The 16,437-nt window shown below is 31.3% G+C and overlaps 3 protein-coding genes across 5 annotated transcripts; all 3 read right to left on the bottom strand.

Moving 5' to 3' along the window:
• Nucleotides 1-186: 186 nt before the first annotated feature.
• On the bottom strand, nt 187-6,925 carry LOC105766271 (E3 ubiquitin-protein ligase DA2L). 3 transcript variants are annotated; one of them, XR_001125124.2, is made up of 11 exons: nt 6,781-6,925; nt 6,531-6,591; nt 5,891-6,368; nt 5,656-5,707; nt 5,527-5,572; nt 5,345-5,426; nt 5,111-5,255; nt 4,919-5,009; nt 3,058-3,124; nt 1,863-2,590; nt 187-532 (listed from the first exon to the last, which is right to left on the bottom strand). XR_001125124.2 is itself a non-coding variant. In XM_052631870.1 (11 exons), exons 4-11 carry the CDS (start codon nt 6,080-6,082, stop codon nt 1,994-1,996), a joined length of 1,272 nt encoding a protein of 423 aa, XP_052487830.1. In that variant the 5' UTR covers nt 6,083-6,164; nt 6,261-6,368; nt 6,531-6,591; nt 6,781-6,925; the 3' UTR covers nt 1,390-1,993. The 3 variants fall into 3 exon arrangements, 2 of the variants coding, with proteins under 2 accessions (XP_052487830.1, XP_052487831.1); XM_052631870.1 differs by lacking the exon at nt 187-532 and having other exon boundaries at nt 1,390-2,590; nt 5,891-6,164; nt 6,261-6,368; XM_052631871.1 differs by lacking the exon at nt 187-532 and having other exon boundaries at nt 1,390-2,590; nt 5,891-6,211; nt 6,303-6,368.
• Nucleotides 6,926-11,378: 4,453 nt separating this feature from the next.
• Nucleotides 11,379-14,730, bottom strand: LOC105767109 (vacuolar protein sorting-associated protein 35B-like). Its single transcript, XM_052630417.1, has 7 exons — nt 14,661-14,730; nt 13,873-13,880; nt 12,860-12,928; nt 12,249-12,329; nt 12,053-12,160; nt 11,865-11,968; nt 11,379-11,770 (listed from the first exon to the last, which is right to left on the bottom strand). Exons 1-7 carry the CDS (start codon nt 14,728-14,730, stop codon nt 11,752-11,754), a joined length of 459 nt encoding a protein of 152 aa, XP_052486377.1. The 3' UTR covers nt 11,379-11,751.
• Nucleotides 14,731-14,755: 25 nt separating this feature from the next.
• On the bottom strand, nt 14,756-16,141 carry LOC128031861 (ATP synthase subunit d, mitochondrial-like). The gene is made up of 4 exons (XM_052631869.1): nt 15,663-16,141; nt 15,385-15,449; nt 15,201-15,287; nt 14,756-15,103 (listed from the first exon to the last, which is right to left on the bottom strand). Exons 1-4 carry the CDS (start codon nt 15,730-15,732, stop codon nt 15,002-15,004), a joined length of 324 nt encoding a protein of 107 aa, XP_052487829.1. The 5' UTR covers nt 15,733-16,141; the 3' UTR covers nt 14,756-15,001.
• Between the last annotated feature and the right edge of the window lie 296 nt (nt 16,142-16,437).

Genomic DNA, 16,437 nt, shown 5'->3' with positions numbered 1-16,437 from the left:
ATCTCGTCCATGTTATTTTAATTTTTAAAAAATATTTATAATATTTTGATTTAATATTTAATAATTTTATTTTTATCTATTAAAATTTGTTTACAATGATCTTAACACTATTTTAATGTTTACATTAGATTAGTATTATATATTTAATATAAGTTTATTTTTTAATGTGTTATAAATTACATAATATATAAAAATAACATAATATAAATAATTATAGACTTAAAAACAAGTCGTGCTTTGGGTCTTGAATGTTTAAGCCCAAACTTGATCCATATTTTAAACAGGCCTAATTTTTTTGCCAAGCCTATTTTTCGGGTCTATTGTTTTTACTCAAGTCCTCTCAAATTTTGAGCGGGCTTTCGAACCTGAATAAATAGCCCAACCCATGAACAATTCTACTTCTCATTACCTAATTCAACATGTGATGTCCTTGAAGGCTAACAACAACTTTCGATTAAACCTTCCATCTAATCTTCTGATTATTAGGTTTCTCCATCTCATCTCATTGTTGCACGTTTTGACATCTTGTTCCCTGACCAGAAGCAAAAAAGTGTACAGGATCAGTATTCTAGCTTATGATTCTGTTTAAACGTCGGCACAGACGAAGCTAGAAAATTTATTTAGAGAATAAAATTAAATTGTAATTCTTACGATAGTAAAAAATATAATTTTATTATTTTAATAGTTTATATATTTATAACTTTTAAAAGATGAAATCAAATTTTTATCATTTTTAAGAGAATCAAAATAAAATTTTACCCCTAAACGTCGTCGAAACTCGTATATATCATAAACCACTCTAAACTGACGATTGAATCAATTTTTATAATTTTTAAAATTTTTTATAAAATTTTAGTAATCAACAATTGATCAAATCAAAAGTTAATAATCTAATCAATTCGACCACTTAAATTTTAAAACCACGCTTCATCATGTACTAATTTTTTGTTTTTTCGCACCCATGACCATTTTCTATATCAACACTCAAGTCTTACAGTAATTTTTTTCTTAGCGTCCCAAAATCAAATTAGACTATTAATTCTATTAATAATAATAATAATAATAACTAAAATGTTGAAAGTATACTAATTTTGAACTAAAATCTAACTCCATTGATACATAAAATCACCCTTAAAAAAGTTAAAATTCAATAAATTTAAAATTAGAATCTCAAAATCTATAAAGTTTTTAAATATTTTCTTCACCAAAAGGAACCACTTAACTTATAGATTCTCCCTTAATTATATGATTTGACATCGCTGTAAAGACAAATAAGAATGAGATACTAATATGATTTCTTATTATAATAATTGAAACATGTAGGTCGATGTGGTCCTAAATATTTTTAATCATTTAATGAGAAATAGAGGCCAAGCCCAGAAAGCATGATACATGTTATCATATTCGTATATATCATTATATAAGGTAGCCTTAAAACTATAATTCTACAACTTTTTGACTAGCTTCCCAAAACAGGACATGAGTAGCATCCTATAAAAATGTAAGCTGTCAATGAACGAGACTACATATAAGACAAGACTCAAAAGAAGCCTTCCTTAACCTCCTGCAAAATACTAATGCCAACCGAACTAAACTCGAGGTTCGAGACTACACTTTACAAAAGCCTATTTTCATTTGAGACGTGCATGCTATGGTACTAATGAAAGCCATCATAAATGGTTTTGTTTGTGGGATATGAACATGCTAACAAATGAAACTGAATGTAGCAAATGGGACCCCAAAAACATTTATGAATTGGTTAAAACAAGCGGCCTTGGATTTGGTAGAATAATCTGTTTGCAATTTTAAAATCTATGTATGGAATGATAATCGTGTGAGGAAGAGAAAGGGATCATCACTACCTTGACCTTTTAAACCGGTTGCATTGGAGCTACTTGGTGCACTTCATCACAGCTCGAGACTCCACAAGCTAACAGCCATGGTCAGCATTATCTGTTCGAGAAAGACGATCGCTGATAGATTGGACATAAAACTATTGCCATGGAACTCCAGGGTTACTTGTCATAGCTTTAGCTTCAGACAGAGATACAGCCATAGCCAGCATCATCTGCTCTTCATAACTTTCCGGAACAATGGGTCGGGGCACATTTAGAAAGCTACCCCTTATTTCATCCTGTTGTGGTATTGTTGAGATCCCACCTATATCTTCTGTAACATCAGGACTTGCGTAGCTAGTCCCTGCTTCAGCCACCTCCGATCCAAAATCTACTCCCCATTCCCCTTCATCTCTTGAAGGTGTCATCAGACCACCAGTTGGCATGTCAACCGGGCTCTCTGCAGGACGATTCTCGGAAACTCGGTCCAACCTGTTATAAAACCTGCTGCTGCCAGGAAGCATATTGAACGGTGGTATATTTCCATTGTAGTCAAGAGAAGATTCTCCACTGATCTGCTGACGCTCAGCAAGGGCAGCTACTGCACAAGCAAAACCACCAGAAGGAGATGATGACGATGATGATGATGATGAACCGGCCACTGTGGCCATAGCTGGTGAGACATAGCGATCTACTGAAACATGTACTGAAGAAGCAGCATCTCCATTGTTAGACTTTCTGTGTCTGCTGTTCTCCTTAATCAATCCAAGAATCAACAGTCAGATAGACCAAAATTAAAGAAAAACAAAATCAAACAAAGCCTATATGTAATATATTAGGTAAAGTGGAGACTTTATATAAACAACAAGATGACAATAAAGAAAAGCATTAGAAGGATTGAACACTTTAATATGTGAAATTACTCTTAGTTCTTTAATATGTTGCTCTGACTTTTCATTTTTATTTAAGTATCCATGTATGACGGATATGGGAATATGACCTCAAGGATCCTCCAAAATATTTAAAAAAAAAAAATCTAACCATAACCGTGTTGGACACATTCCTATATCTGACACCCACACCCAGTCCAAGTAACAAGCTTTAACTAGAAAAGGAAACCTTCAATGAAAGAATGGCAATTTTGAAAAGCACACTTGGTTGAACTGACAATGCGAGTTTTCTTACTGCTGGAAATGCTTACATTCTACAATCAGTTCCATACCTGAATCGACTGCCAAATTGCTTCCATGACCATTATTTCCTCCAGATCTACGTCAAACTCATCATCCCTACAATTTAAGCATTTGATAAAAGATAGTGAAACAGTGTTCAATCCGATCATTAAGATCAATAGCGTAAAACCTTGTTTTGGCCTGAACGAGACTGATTGTACTTATGCAGCAGAAAATAAAATACCGTCTCAACTTTTTTTTCATTCAAAAGCATATTAAAATATAAGGTAGAAAGTTCACCACAATGAAATGCACCCAAAGTGATACCTTTCTTCTTAAATTGTTATTTTCTTTAGCATCTTTCATAGAAAATAGGATTATAATCAACAAACTATGAATCATTGGCATCATTTCTCTACCCAATGGAAGCAGTTTGTGCATCTGCAGACCAGACTCCATTGTCTCCCATCAAAAAAGAAAAGAAATAGAGGTTCACTGCTATGTACTATAGTTATTTTTGTAGATAACACAACTTCCATTAACCAAGGACGTATCATACTTTGCAGCAAGTTAGCACATTGCTGAATTCCATTAGCCATCTTTTTTTTTTTTTTGGTGGAGAAGAAGTTACAAATACAGTCACACTTACAATTACAATAAATACACTTGAATGACTACAATCAAAATCAATCATTAAAATGCACAATCAGACCGATAATCAGAATATATATCTGAACTTAAAACTAAAATAAATTTGGACAGAGTCTACACATGGTTAAACTTAAACTAGAATAAATTTAAACAAAACCCACATATGGTGAAACTTGAACCAAAATAAATATGGAGAGAACCCATGCGTTGGTGGGACTTGAACCAGAGACCTTAAAGTTCCCAGGGCCTCTTGTTATTAAGCCAATGCCTCATTGGCTTGTGCCATCTAATATTGATAAGTGACTTTTCCCCACAAAAAGAGAAGGTACAACATCAAAAATAAACATATATATGACTAGATTGAACCACCGAGGCAAATTAAGGTAGATCCTCATTGAACTTATTAAAATTAAGGCTTCTTTACAGTTTTCATCCACATCTTCTTTGAACTTTCTATCATGTCATATCTTCCATTAACTCACATGTTCTCATTATTGAAATTATAGGTCTCCCCCCCTTATATTTGTTTCACTCATTCTGTTCCAATAAGTGGAACTCATTCCTTAAAGCACTCATCCAAAATCTCGTCTTTCCTGTGTGCCACACATCTAAATAAATAGTTTGATCTCAAAAACACTTGTGAAATGGCAAACTACTTGTCATCTGACATTTTTTCTCAACCATGAGCTAAGCAAGAGACAACTTTGGTGCTGAACTGGAAAGTGGAAACTCTTAATAGTCATTGCAACACAACTTTCAACTAAAAATTCACCTTCAAACACACTTTCACATTAACCCCATCAGTCCTTTTACCATCCCTTTTGAACTCCACAACAAATATCAGTCACAGCTGTAGTTTGAGGACCATCTGCACAGAACTCTTTTGAACAAATCTAGCATAAACATAATTTATCTTCACCTCACCACAACTTGAAATGAAGGCACTTAAACCAATCATAAAAGACGAGTCCTGAGATTTGAATAGAAAAATGAACACTGATATGAATGAGCAACTATGCTCTATGCACTTCTTTTTTCTCTCAACATATGACTACACAAAACTTTTCTGAACAAATATAGCATAAGCATACTTTTTATCCTCACCTGAATACAACTTGAAATAAAAATGCTAAGACCAATCTTGCAAGATGAGTTCCGAAATTTGAATAGAAAAAGGAAATGCAATGCAAACTAGCAACCATGCTAAATGCACTTCTTTTTCTCTTAACATATGACTGTAAGAAATAAAACACTGCCTACCTGTTTGTCCTAGGATGTGATGGTTGTTGAACCATCATGGCAGCCTGCGAATCTTGAGAAGAAACTAGTTCCTCCTCAACAGAGGATTGAGCTGCAAAAATCAAGAATGTATAGGAAAAAAATTTTAGATGGAACAATGTCGAAGGAACAAAGAATCACTATACACAATAAAATATCACAATAAGTTGATACCAGCAGCTGAACCGTATTGAACTTCCCCCGGTGAAACAGCGGTGCTTGAAGAACTGAATTCTTGTCTTTTCTGCATTCTCTCTTCGTCATCCTGAAGTTCCTGCTGCCTCATTCTAATTTGTGCTTCTATGACACGTTGTTCTTCCTGCAAGTTTTAAATAGCAGAAACAAATATTAAAATGATAATCATAGGATCTGAAACCCTTCTTTGTTTTGCAAAGAGTGGGAACTTACAATTTGCTCGATCCCTTTTTCCTCCTTTGTTTTCACACCTCGGTACTCCACAGCGTAGTTTGAGGTTTTGCAGAAAGGACACCTCAAAATGTCAAGGAAAGCAAACATTTGAATATATATACAGAGCCAACTAATCAAATTAAAAAGTTCTACAGTCAACACTTCATTAATGTGAAGGATACTGGGTAGGACGGGTCGAGTTTGGATTCTTCATCTGTAGAAAACACTCTGGTGCAAATAAAAATCCATCAAAATTTCATAAAACTAGCAATATCAATATGAATCAGTCAGAAAATGCACATATAGTTTACCTGTGCAAATACTTTTCATGCAACATCTTGATCTGTTGAGACTCGGGTAATACTAAAATACAATGGGAAAAAAAAATATATTGAGGTAACCACAAGGTATTACATTCAACAACAACTAATTTTAAAAATACAAGTAAATAGCATAGGCTTCCAAATATGCAATGATGGAAAAAAAGAATGAAATTACAACTGGAGAGTTAAACTTAAGAAGCAACACAACAGTATAAATACAAACCAAAAAGCAAATCGGGCATTCTTCAAGATCATAACAGCACTCTTCATTGCCAGGGTAACATGGAGCAAGCTTCGATTCAAGTATCAGTTTTCTCAGCTTCTTAACATCCACATCTTTATGAACATACAACCCTTGGGGGCGCGTATACTTCTCGTCCACCACTTGCCTTCTCCTTCCCAACTTATTACCCATATAAAATATCTCCAAATTAGGTTCACAAAACTGTTTTCTGTCCTTCTACTTCTACTTCCAATTTGCTTGTTCTTTGAATTCTCTAAAATCAAAACCAACCAAAATAGCAACACATTTGGTTTTGATTATCTGGTTTACACAAAATAACAAACACATTATAAACACAAAACTCCAGTACCATCTAAAACCCTAATTCATAGTTTTACAACATAGGAATCACACTGGAAAACTGAATCCTGATCGAAGTTGACAACATTTCAGTTTATGAAATTATGCCCGAAGAATCCTGCAAATGAACCAACAACAACAACAAAAATGCTCAAAATTGAACACAGAAATCCGAATTACTAGTTAAAACATGCTCCCAAATTAAAAAATGTGAATTTACTAACCAAGAATTCATATAAAAAAACCCTAACTTTCGGATTAGTAAGACCAATGAACTTACCAAGTCCAATTTTCATAGCTGAATTGGCAACCACGTATTCATTTCAGAAACATTTCCACACCTACAATTCACGTATTCAACCAAGAAAAAAGTTAGAACTAAAGCTAAGAAGGCAAAGTAAAATCATTTTCAAAAAACAGATAATTTTTGTATAACAAAAATAAAACACAAAGTTAATCCCGAAAAAAGATCGAATGAAAGAAACGAAAACTTCAGTAAAAAAGAAAGAAAGAGATTAAAAGAAACAGACCTTAAAATTTGAAATCCTGAAAGGGATTTGGGGATGTGAAATTGGAGAGTTAAGAAAAAAAGAGAGATTATATAATCAGAGGGTGAGATTTGGATTAAAACTATTTTATATTATCAGTATCTTTCTTTATATATTTGTGCTTTATCTTTTTAAGTATGTATTAAATTTAGTAATCCCTGTATTTTTCGTGTTGGTATACTTACAGATTGACCAATGTTAACATTTTATGTTTCTCTGTCTTGCTAAATTAAGAGTCCCTCCATGTAATTAAATTAATTTATTAATCAAAATAAACTCATTAATTGGATTGGTTGACCAATCCGACTATTAATTTAAATTAATGTAGGATCATCGGTTTAATAATTATTAATAATTTCTTTTGAAAGTTTATATGTACAATCGAAGTAAAATCACTTATATGCCTCAGCAATCGTAAAATATAGAATCAAATAAATTAAGAATCTGAACAATCTTAGAATTGATTAATTGAACTGAAACCCATGCATGATAATAGTACATGACGAGACTTAGAGACCCACACATATAATTGTACATGATGGGTCTTAAACTTGGATACATCCAAACTCTCACATTGCCAAATAGGGGTTAACAAAACTTGATTCAATTCGAAAAAATCGAAAAAAATTCAAAATTCAAGTTAATCGAATCAATTTATTTGAGTCAACTCGATTTGAGTTTGAGTCAAGTTGAATTTTACAATTCAAATAACTCAAATAATTTGAATAATAGATTGGTGTAAATACCCTTTTAGTCCTTGTCAACTTTGAAAATAAACAAATCAGTTTCTTTCAACAAAAATTACAAATATTTATAAAATTTGTGCGTAGATAATAGATCGCAAGTACAAATCAAAACCAAAAACATACCTTAAAATCGATTCATATGGTATTTTATCTTTTTTTATTCATATAGTACAGTGTTTTAAATAGTAAATTTTAATTATTTATATAATAATTGATTTTATATTTCGTATATAAATTTTTATAAATAATACATTTATATAATTTAAACTAGTATATTTATATTAAATATATATGGGATAAATCCCAAAATTATACATGAACTATGATTTAATGTGTAATTGTATATATATATGAGTTTCGATTTGATCTAATTTTGTAAATTATTAACACAATTATTGATATAACATCCTTTTATGTTTATATATTGCATACATACATAATTATATTTATTTAATATAAAAAATAAATTGATGTATTTATTTCTTTAAATATGTATGATTAAATCGAATTAAAGTTTCAAGTATACATTTGAACCACAATTAGAGTTTCACGTGTATAATTGCACCAATTTAAAATTCATGTATAATTTTAAAATTTATCCCATTATATATTATTTATGAACTATTATGGTCAATTTATTAACTATTATAGTCAAACTAACCCGTACACATTTTTTTGTGTGTAAAATTTAAGAGGAGGACAAAACCCTAAGTACAAAAACTTCAATATAAACTTACTATACACATTTCATGTTAGAATATACCTATAGAAATTAAATTCCAAACAAAGCACTAAGTCCTCGCGACTTACACCATCAAAGAAGAATAGATTAATGGAATATTTTGTTAACCCAATGTTCATTCAAACAAATACCCAAATATTATCAAACCCTAATTTAGTTTACCAAGCAAGCAACGGGGGAATTTGAACACCCATAAAACCTTCTACCTGGACTTAAATCACTCCAAGCACATAACTTCATCGCCATTGTATACGCACTCAATTCTTGACCAACTCACAATGTTTGAAAAGCCACATTTTTCCATCCATGGCAACCACGAAATTGGAACCTACAACATTTGAGCCATACCAATAGGATATTCCAATTTGTTGAAAAGATCTGTTTATGCATCATAGAGATAATTTCATTTAATGTTTACAATTCAAAAGCTGAATTTGGGTTTGTTTTTCTAGCTAAATTTTAAGGGTTTTTTCTTTTACTTTTTAATCCACATCAGTTTTTTCTAAAACCATTTCCCAAGTCAAATTGTCCATGAGTCGAGTCGGACCGAGCCCTAATAAATTCTAGGTCAATCGATAAGTTTGGACCCAACCCAACCCAAAAAATGGGACTAAAATTTTTACCCAAGTTCAACCTGGATAAAAATGTTAAAATTCGAGCCCGACCAAGCCTGCTCGTATTAAAATTTTTTAAATTTATTTTTATATAAAAAATTTAAAAATATATATAACATGTCAAAAACATTAAAATAAATGTTTTCTAACAAATTTTAAAAAACTTTATACTTAAATAACACTAAGATATGTGCAACTTAATAAGCAAACCCCTTTAAAATAATAGCAAAATTAATAATAAAACAAGAGTTATACAATATCCAAATAATAACAATAAAATTGTAGCAACATAATCCTGAAATAATAGCAAAATAGTGGAAAACAACAACAAAATAACATTTTTTTTTGCAAAGTTGGGTTGGGCTCAAGCCCAAAAAACCTTACCCGAGGCTTGACCCGTTTTGTAATGACCTAATAGTCAGAGATGATGAAAAGCGAGGTTTGGGATTCCATTCCCGTAAAGCGAACCTATAAATATTTTTATTGAATATTAAGGTTAGTTTAGGAGTGAATTAGATTTTGGTAAAGTAATTTTCGTGAAATTAGAAGTTGTTAAGGTATAAGAACTAAATCGCGTAAGAGTTACAAGTTGAATTATAAATTAAAATTAATCAAAGGGACTAAATAAGTAAATATACCCTTGTTTCCTTTTAATGGATGGTCATAATGAAACAACATTTACGATATGTATATATAATATATATTCTGTTAACTTAAAAATAATAATAATAATAATAATAATAGTGCATTAAAACAAAACAAAACAAAACCCATTTCTTCTTTTATTTTACATGCAAAACAAATTGAGAAAGAAAAGAAGAGAGAAACGCACTGCCATAGGTTTCAAGCGTTCAAACTTCAATTGGTTAGTTAATTTAGTTCATTTTCTTGTAAGTTTTATGTTTTTGAAATTTCGGTACTTAGAGCTATCCGGTTCATGTTATAATTTTTAGTATTGTTCAAGATTTTGGTTGTTGTCATGGTTGAGTATTTTAAGTATTAGGGATTAAATTGATAGATTTTTAAGTTAGAAGTGAAAAAGGACTAAATTGTAGAATAAATTGTTAATTTTGAGCAATAGGGACTAAATTGTGAAAAATTCAAAATTAACGAGTAGAATTGAAAATAGGGAGCTAAAATTTAGCTTAGAGTTTAATTAGTATAAAATTTGAGGTAAATATGGAAATTAAAATTAGTCATGATTTAGGGACTAAATTGAAGAATAAACAAAATATAATAGAAAAATTGAAATTCTTGTGAATTGAGTGATATGATATTTATTAATTGTAATTATTTTATTCTGTAGCGAACATTGTCCCGGAATCCTTGAGTAAGAAGGGAAAGACAAGGTTGGCAATCCTTGCTAAACAATCATGCATATTAAATCTCTCCATAACTCTTTTGACACGTTATTTTTTAGACAATCCTAACAATCCTTATGATCTATCACATAATATTTCAATTCCTATTACATAGGATGCCTTTCCCATATGTTTCATTTCAAAGTTATTCGAGAGAAAACTTTTGTCTCATGCAATATACCATAATCATTTGCAGCAAGTAAAATATTATCAATATATAAAACTAAGAAAATAAACTTGCTCTTATTGATCTGTTGGTATATACATCAATCAACAATGTTTTCTTGAAAGCCAAAAATCTTTATGGTATCGTTAAACTTGATGTATCGTTGCCATGAACCTTGTTGAAGTCTATATATTTACTTCTTACACCAAAATAGGCTTTTAGCGGCGCTTTTTAGCGTCACTAAAAGTATTAGCGGCGCTTAGAGAAGCACCGCAAAAAATGCCGCTAATGACAGCGTCGCTAACTTTAGCGGCGCTTTTCCAACAAACGCCGCTAAAGACCAAGACCTTTAGCGGCGCTTTTTCCACAAATGCCGCTAAAGACCATGACCTTTAGCGGCGCTTCTCCCACAAACGCCGCTAAAGACCAAGACCTTTAGCGGCGCTTCTCCCACAAACGCCGCTAAAGACCAAGACCTTTAGCGCGCTTCTTCCAAAAACGCCGCTAAAGACTCTAACCTTTAGCGGCACTTTTATCACAAATGCCGCTAAAGAATAAACCTTTACCGGCGCTTCTCGCAAAAACGCTGCTAAAAACATAACCTTTAAAAAATATATTTTAATCAAATAATATTTATTTTTATGATAAATATTTCATTTTATTTTATTTTTTAAATTTGAACTTTAAAATATACTTTTAAGGATAAAAATATTATTTAAATTAAATTTTCTATAAAATTTTAACTTTAAAATTAAATATAAAATTAATGAATTTAGTTTTAGAATTTAAAATAATAAATTAATAACACAATTAAAATCTAAAAGTTAGAACTCAAATTATCGTAAATATTAAAGTAAAAATAAAATTTAAAATCAAAACTAAAATAAATAATACATATGAACAACAGACGACTTGTTGAACAAGCCTATGATTATCGCATTGCAAGGTAATAAAAATACAATGCATTTTCTTAATCAAGTAAATCTTGGTAATAAAAGATATAATACAATTTACATGACTCAATAATTTACAGTTTAATAAAAGATATAATCAAGCAAATATGAAATCCAAATCCAGAATAAACGACTATTTACATCTCTAACTGCCATGCATTACTTCTTTACTTGACTCAACAATTTACAGTTTAACGGAATCGAATTTCTCACCCACTACACCGCCTTGTTGTTTTTGGAACTGAATGTAACGCAAGGTGCTGGCAAGGAAAGCATCCGCCACACTATCAGGGTTTGTGGAATCACTTTGCATCTCAGTATTAATTAATTCTATCAGCCCTTGGATTGCAGAACTGGTGATTTGCTTATTGTTAGAGGACCCTGCAACCTCTACCGCAAATTTTTTCAGTTTCTTATTGTTAGAATGAATTTAATGTTTACATGAAAAAAAATCTAAACCAAAGGACAAGTTTTGAGGCCAGACCTCTCCCCGTCCTTTATGCCATCCTGATCATCAACCCAAAATAGATGGGAACATGCATAAACAGCTCTGCACTGATCAGCCTTCTTCAATAGCCGAGCTGAATACTGACCAAAGTAACACATATTTAAGTTTTTTTTATAAACAGTTCAATGAAGTACAATGAATCAGAGAAGAGGAAGCAATATTACTCCTGTGGCTTTGTGTGTCAAAGTATCTCTGTTCTCAACACCAAATACATTCATCCTCTGGAGAGTCCCAATTATCAGATGAATTGCAGTCACTTGGGCTTTAGAGTCCTATGATCAATAAACATTCATGAAACTCTACACAAATTAGAAAGGCATAACAGACTTCAACAATAGCTTATCTGAGTAGTACAATTACCGCAATTTCTTCTTCATATAATAAAAACGCTTGTGTGAAAAATTCATACGCAACATGCTCAATATCACAGCCATTAGCTGCCTGATAGTCAGGAAACAGAACAAGGACAAAATACATGTTAAAAAGTTAAACATAAAATTCAAGCCTCTCTTCATCAAAAAGGAATATAACCAAAGACAAAGCCTGCAATACTGTTCACTATGCATATATTGCTAATATCATAATGATAATATGCCATTCATTAAACTTAAAAGTCATAATGATGGGAGATTTATGACGACAGCACCCCCTTCGCATCATTTTAAAATAAAATTATTGATCCCTAATGCTTGGAATCAACATAATAAATTAATGGAACATTGGTAACAGCACTAAGAATGTCACAAATAAAGCTATTTATTCTTGTAAGCACTTGTTCCATCAGAAACCTTGCACTCTCGTGAGCAACATTATTTATCTCAGTATGCCTTTTCCCAATTATCAATTAGAAAAATGGCATCTCTTGAAGTTCAATAAAATTTGTTATCATCTAAAATAATTTTCAGGGTTCAATTCACTATTTAACCAATGACTGTTATGCAGAGTTGGTTTAAGTCAAGACTCAAGATTACCTCAACACATTGCAGGTACAACCTTAATGCAAGTTCAGGGGATGGAACAGCTGGAAGGGACTCAATGATCTGAAAGAAGGGCTATTAGAGTGTCTTTTGCATAATGTGATATAAGTTATTAGATTGTAGTATAAAAAGAAAATCAGTATTATAAAAATAAAACATCTGATAACGTTTTAATTCCACTTGTGGAATTAAAATTTAATACTCACAATATATCAGATGCTAATTTATATTAACATATCAAAATATATAATTATAAAACAAATATATAAACACAATATATATATATATATATATATGAGAATTAAGGATCGTTGAATTTTTTAAATTTAGAATTAAATTAATATAACATATAAATATTAGAGGATTAAATTTGTTATTAGACTAATAAAAAACTCACGACAACTTTTCAATCACTCATCTACAACTAATGAGAGAATGTATTAAATATTTAATTTCAAAAATTAAATAATTAAATAAAATGAATAATTAGCGACTAAAATAGAATAAATCATATAATTAAGTCACTGTTCTTATATTTTACCCTAATATAATAGTGAAGGGAGGCGTAATTATTTGGTTACGTGTCCCATGATTGTGTATATTTTAGAAAAAATAATAATAAAAATAAAAATAATAAAAGGTACTTGTACTTGAAACGCAAGATACCAGTGGCTTCTACTCCAGCTAATATACTAATTAATTAATACCTATTCTTATAATATTCCATTTCTCAAATCTGTTCAATGACTGCATTTCACGTCCCCAACTTGTTATTCCTTTTAGATATCTTCACAAGCCTCTCACCTTTCTTCTAACTCTTTCTTTATTTTTTTAAAATATTTATTCAAATATCAATTAAAAATATAATATGTACTTTTTAAAAATATATACTATAAGGATACTCATTCAATTATAAAATTTTAGATGTTTTCAAAATTTGATTTTTTGTTATTCTATTATTAAATAGTTAAATTTGTATTTTTATATATAAGAAAAGAGGAACTTACTAAGTAAAATATTCATTACAGTACCTAGGAATGATTATCCTGTAACAAGACACATGCACAAGTAACTTCACTAGTAAATCAAACCACATCATCATATATGATGTTGTGCCTGCATGTATGATCTTGTGGATTTTACTAATAAGCAGTTAATATGTCATCGCTGTATATAGAAATAAGATGAGATGAAAGGTATGCAGATAAAATGAAAAAACTCAAACCACAAGCTGCAAGCATTTGACAAAGAAAAAACTCACATGACTTGGACAATAAAGATAAAATGAAAGGTATGCAGATAAGATAGAAGTATAAAATCGAGCAAAGAAGAAATCACCTTACAAAGTTGTCCCAGGTTTCACTTTTCATAACTCCCGATGGGTCTAGTAATTGAGTCATCTCATGGCTCAACTTGAAATGTGCACTCTTGAACCGCATATTTCCACCAGGTGATGTTTCCAAGATGAAACCAAAATCAATATGAACAAGCCTCCCGACACTGCATTGACATGCATATCACAGTGGTTGAGTTTTAGCTTATGAAACTACCTTGAACAATCGGATAGAGCCATTTTCTCCAGTTCAGTTCAACCATGAAAAACCAAAAAAATAAAACTAAAACAGTTGACTTACAAAACAAGAGATAGACAACAATACTTTGTTTTTCTTAGTATTTATTTAACCATTGTCAACCATATCTGACAGCTCATTAGCCTTAATTTACATCATTACCTCAAAAGAAAATAAATGAGAGAGTACAATATACTTTAAAGAACCAAAAGTCTATTTTTTACCTGTAGCATCAATGACTTCATTGAAGATCTTCAATACATCTCTTCTAGCCGACAATTCAACATGCTGCATTTTCTTTTTATTAAAATCAAGACAATTTTACAAACTGCAAGTGAAATATTGTCTATTATATTCCAAAACCAATTGTTGCTTTACACAAGGCTGTCTTGCTATTCGATATACTAGTTTTAGGTTTAAGATTATTGGATCCTCTGATAACAAGACAATACTAAGCATGCATAATTTTATAAAGGTAACTCTATACGAGAAACCTTTCCTGGTCATTACTAATCATACATATGTAGCAAGTTTGTGGCTTGACCCTTATATTACCAAACATGTCTCAATATCCCCAATTGTCATTGCGGATCTCATCATCGAATTTCTTTTTTAGTTCGGGATGTTTCTCAAAGTACTCATCTATTGTCATGGTGCTGATCTTTTGCTGTTCAAATAAAGAAAAAAGAATAGAACAAAAATCAACAATTGCAACTACAATTACAATAAAGAGAAGATTCATTTGGGCAGTGTTTTGCAATTACCTTCAGTTCCTGAACGTCGGCAATTTCTTTCTCCAAACGCTCGGACTCTTTCAAAGATTTCTGCTCTTCTTCTTTCAATTCAACCAACTATTAACCACAAGTAATAACCAAATCAGATGATGAAAAAGAAAACCAAAACCACTGAGATAGGTAAAAGAGGATCAAGAATGCTGTTGATTCTCACCAATGCATCAAATTTCGGTTTGAATTGAGGAGTAACTGTGTCAACAAACTTGGGGATCTCTACGCCTGAAAGGAAGCATATAAAATGTGTAAAGATGAGAGTTAATAACTCAAAATGTAGATAAAATTAAAACAGATGAAATCGCAAACTCCCCACAGCTTCATCGAAACCACTCACACAATAAACCATGGATTCCAAAAGTTGTAGCCAAGTGACAACCCGGTTAGACAAATTACTATAATCAAAGCAAAGAAATTACACTAAAGATAGAGTTATACATTGTAACCAACCAATATGCCAAGTAAACAGTGAAAAGGAAGCAGCTCCATTTAACACAGTTAATTCCATGAAGGTGCTCGTGGAACACCTTACCGTAAAAAAAACCTGAAAATCATCATCTTCAACCTTTTTTTTTATCTCTTTATTTCAGCGAACAGCCTTACTCCCCTCTTCGTTTCCTTTATCTTTCAACTCCTTCCAGTAAAATTAAAAGGAAACTGTATTGAAAGCCTAAAATTAAAAGAAACCCTAACAGATCGAGAGAAAAGGAGTAGCTATGGTGAGTGAATTCAGTGCAGTGAAATGAAAAGAAAAAGAAGTGTGATTGGTGTAGGTGTATTGACTGGTGTTGTTGGATATGGGAAATTTGGGGGATTTCAGCTGAAGAAAAACAAACTTTTATTTGGGGATTTAGGGCGTACGACTGAGATGGCAAGAAGATGTAGTAATGAGCGGGTAACCAAAAATCAAGTTTTGGGGGTGAGCGAGTAGCGTTTTGAAAAATTTTAACACATATTTGCGGCGTTTTTTTTTTTGTCAAAACGCCGCTATTGATTATCTTTTGCCCGCAAAAAATTATTTCATTTCTATTTTACTATGCTGAAAATTTTTTATTTTATTTTTTATAAATTGATTTATTATAAAAACGCCGCTATTGATTATCTTTTGCGGCATTTTTATGAAAAACGCCGCAAAAAATTATTTCATTTTTAACAAAATGACACCGTTTTGCTATGCTAAAAATTTTTTATTTTGTTTTTATAAATTGATTTA

Source organism: Gossypium raimondii, chromosome 5 (genome assembly GCF_025698545.1).
Source record: "Gossypium raimondii isolate GPD5lz chromosome 5, ASM2569854v1, whole genome shotgun sequence".
Classification (NCBI taxonomy): Eukaryota; Viridiplantae; Streptophyta; class Magnoliopsida; order Malvales; family Malvaceae; genus Gossypium; species Gossypium raimondii.
The sequence above is the reverse complement of the archived record's forward strand: the minus strand, read 5'-3'. Positions and strand labels throughout refer to the sequence as shown.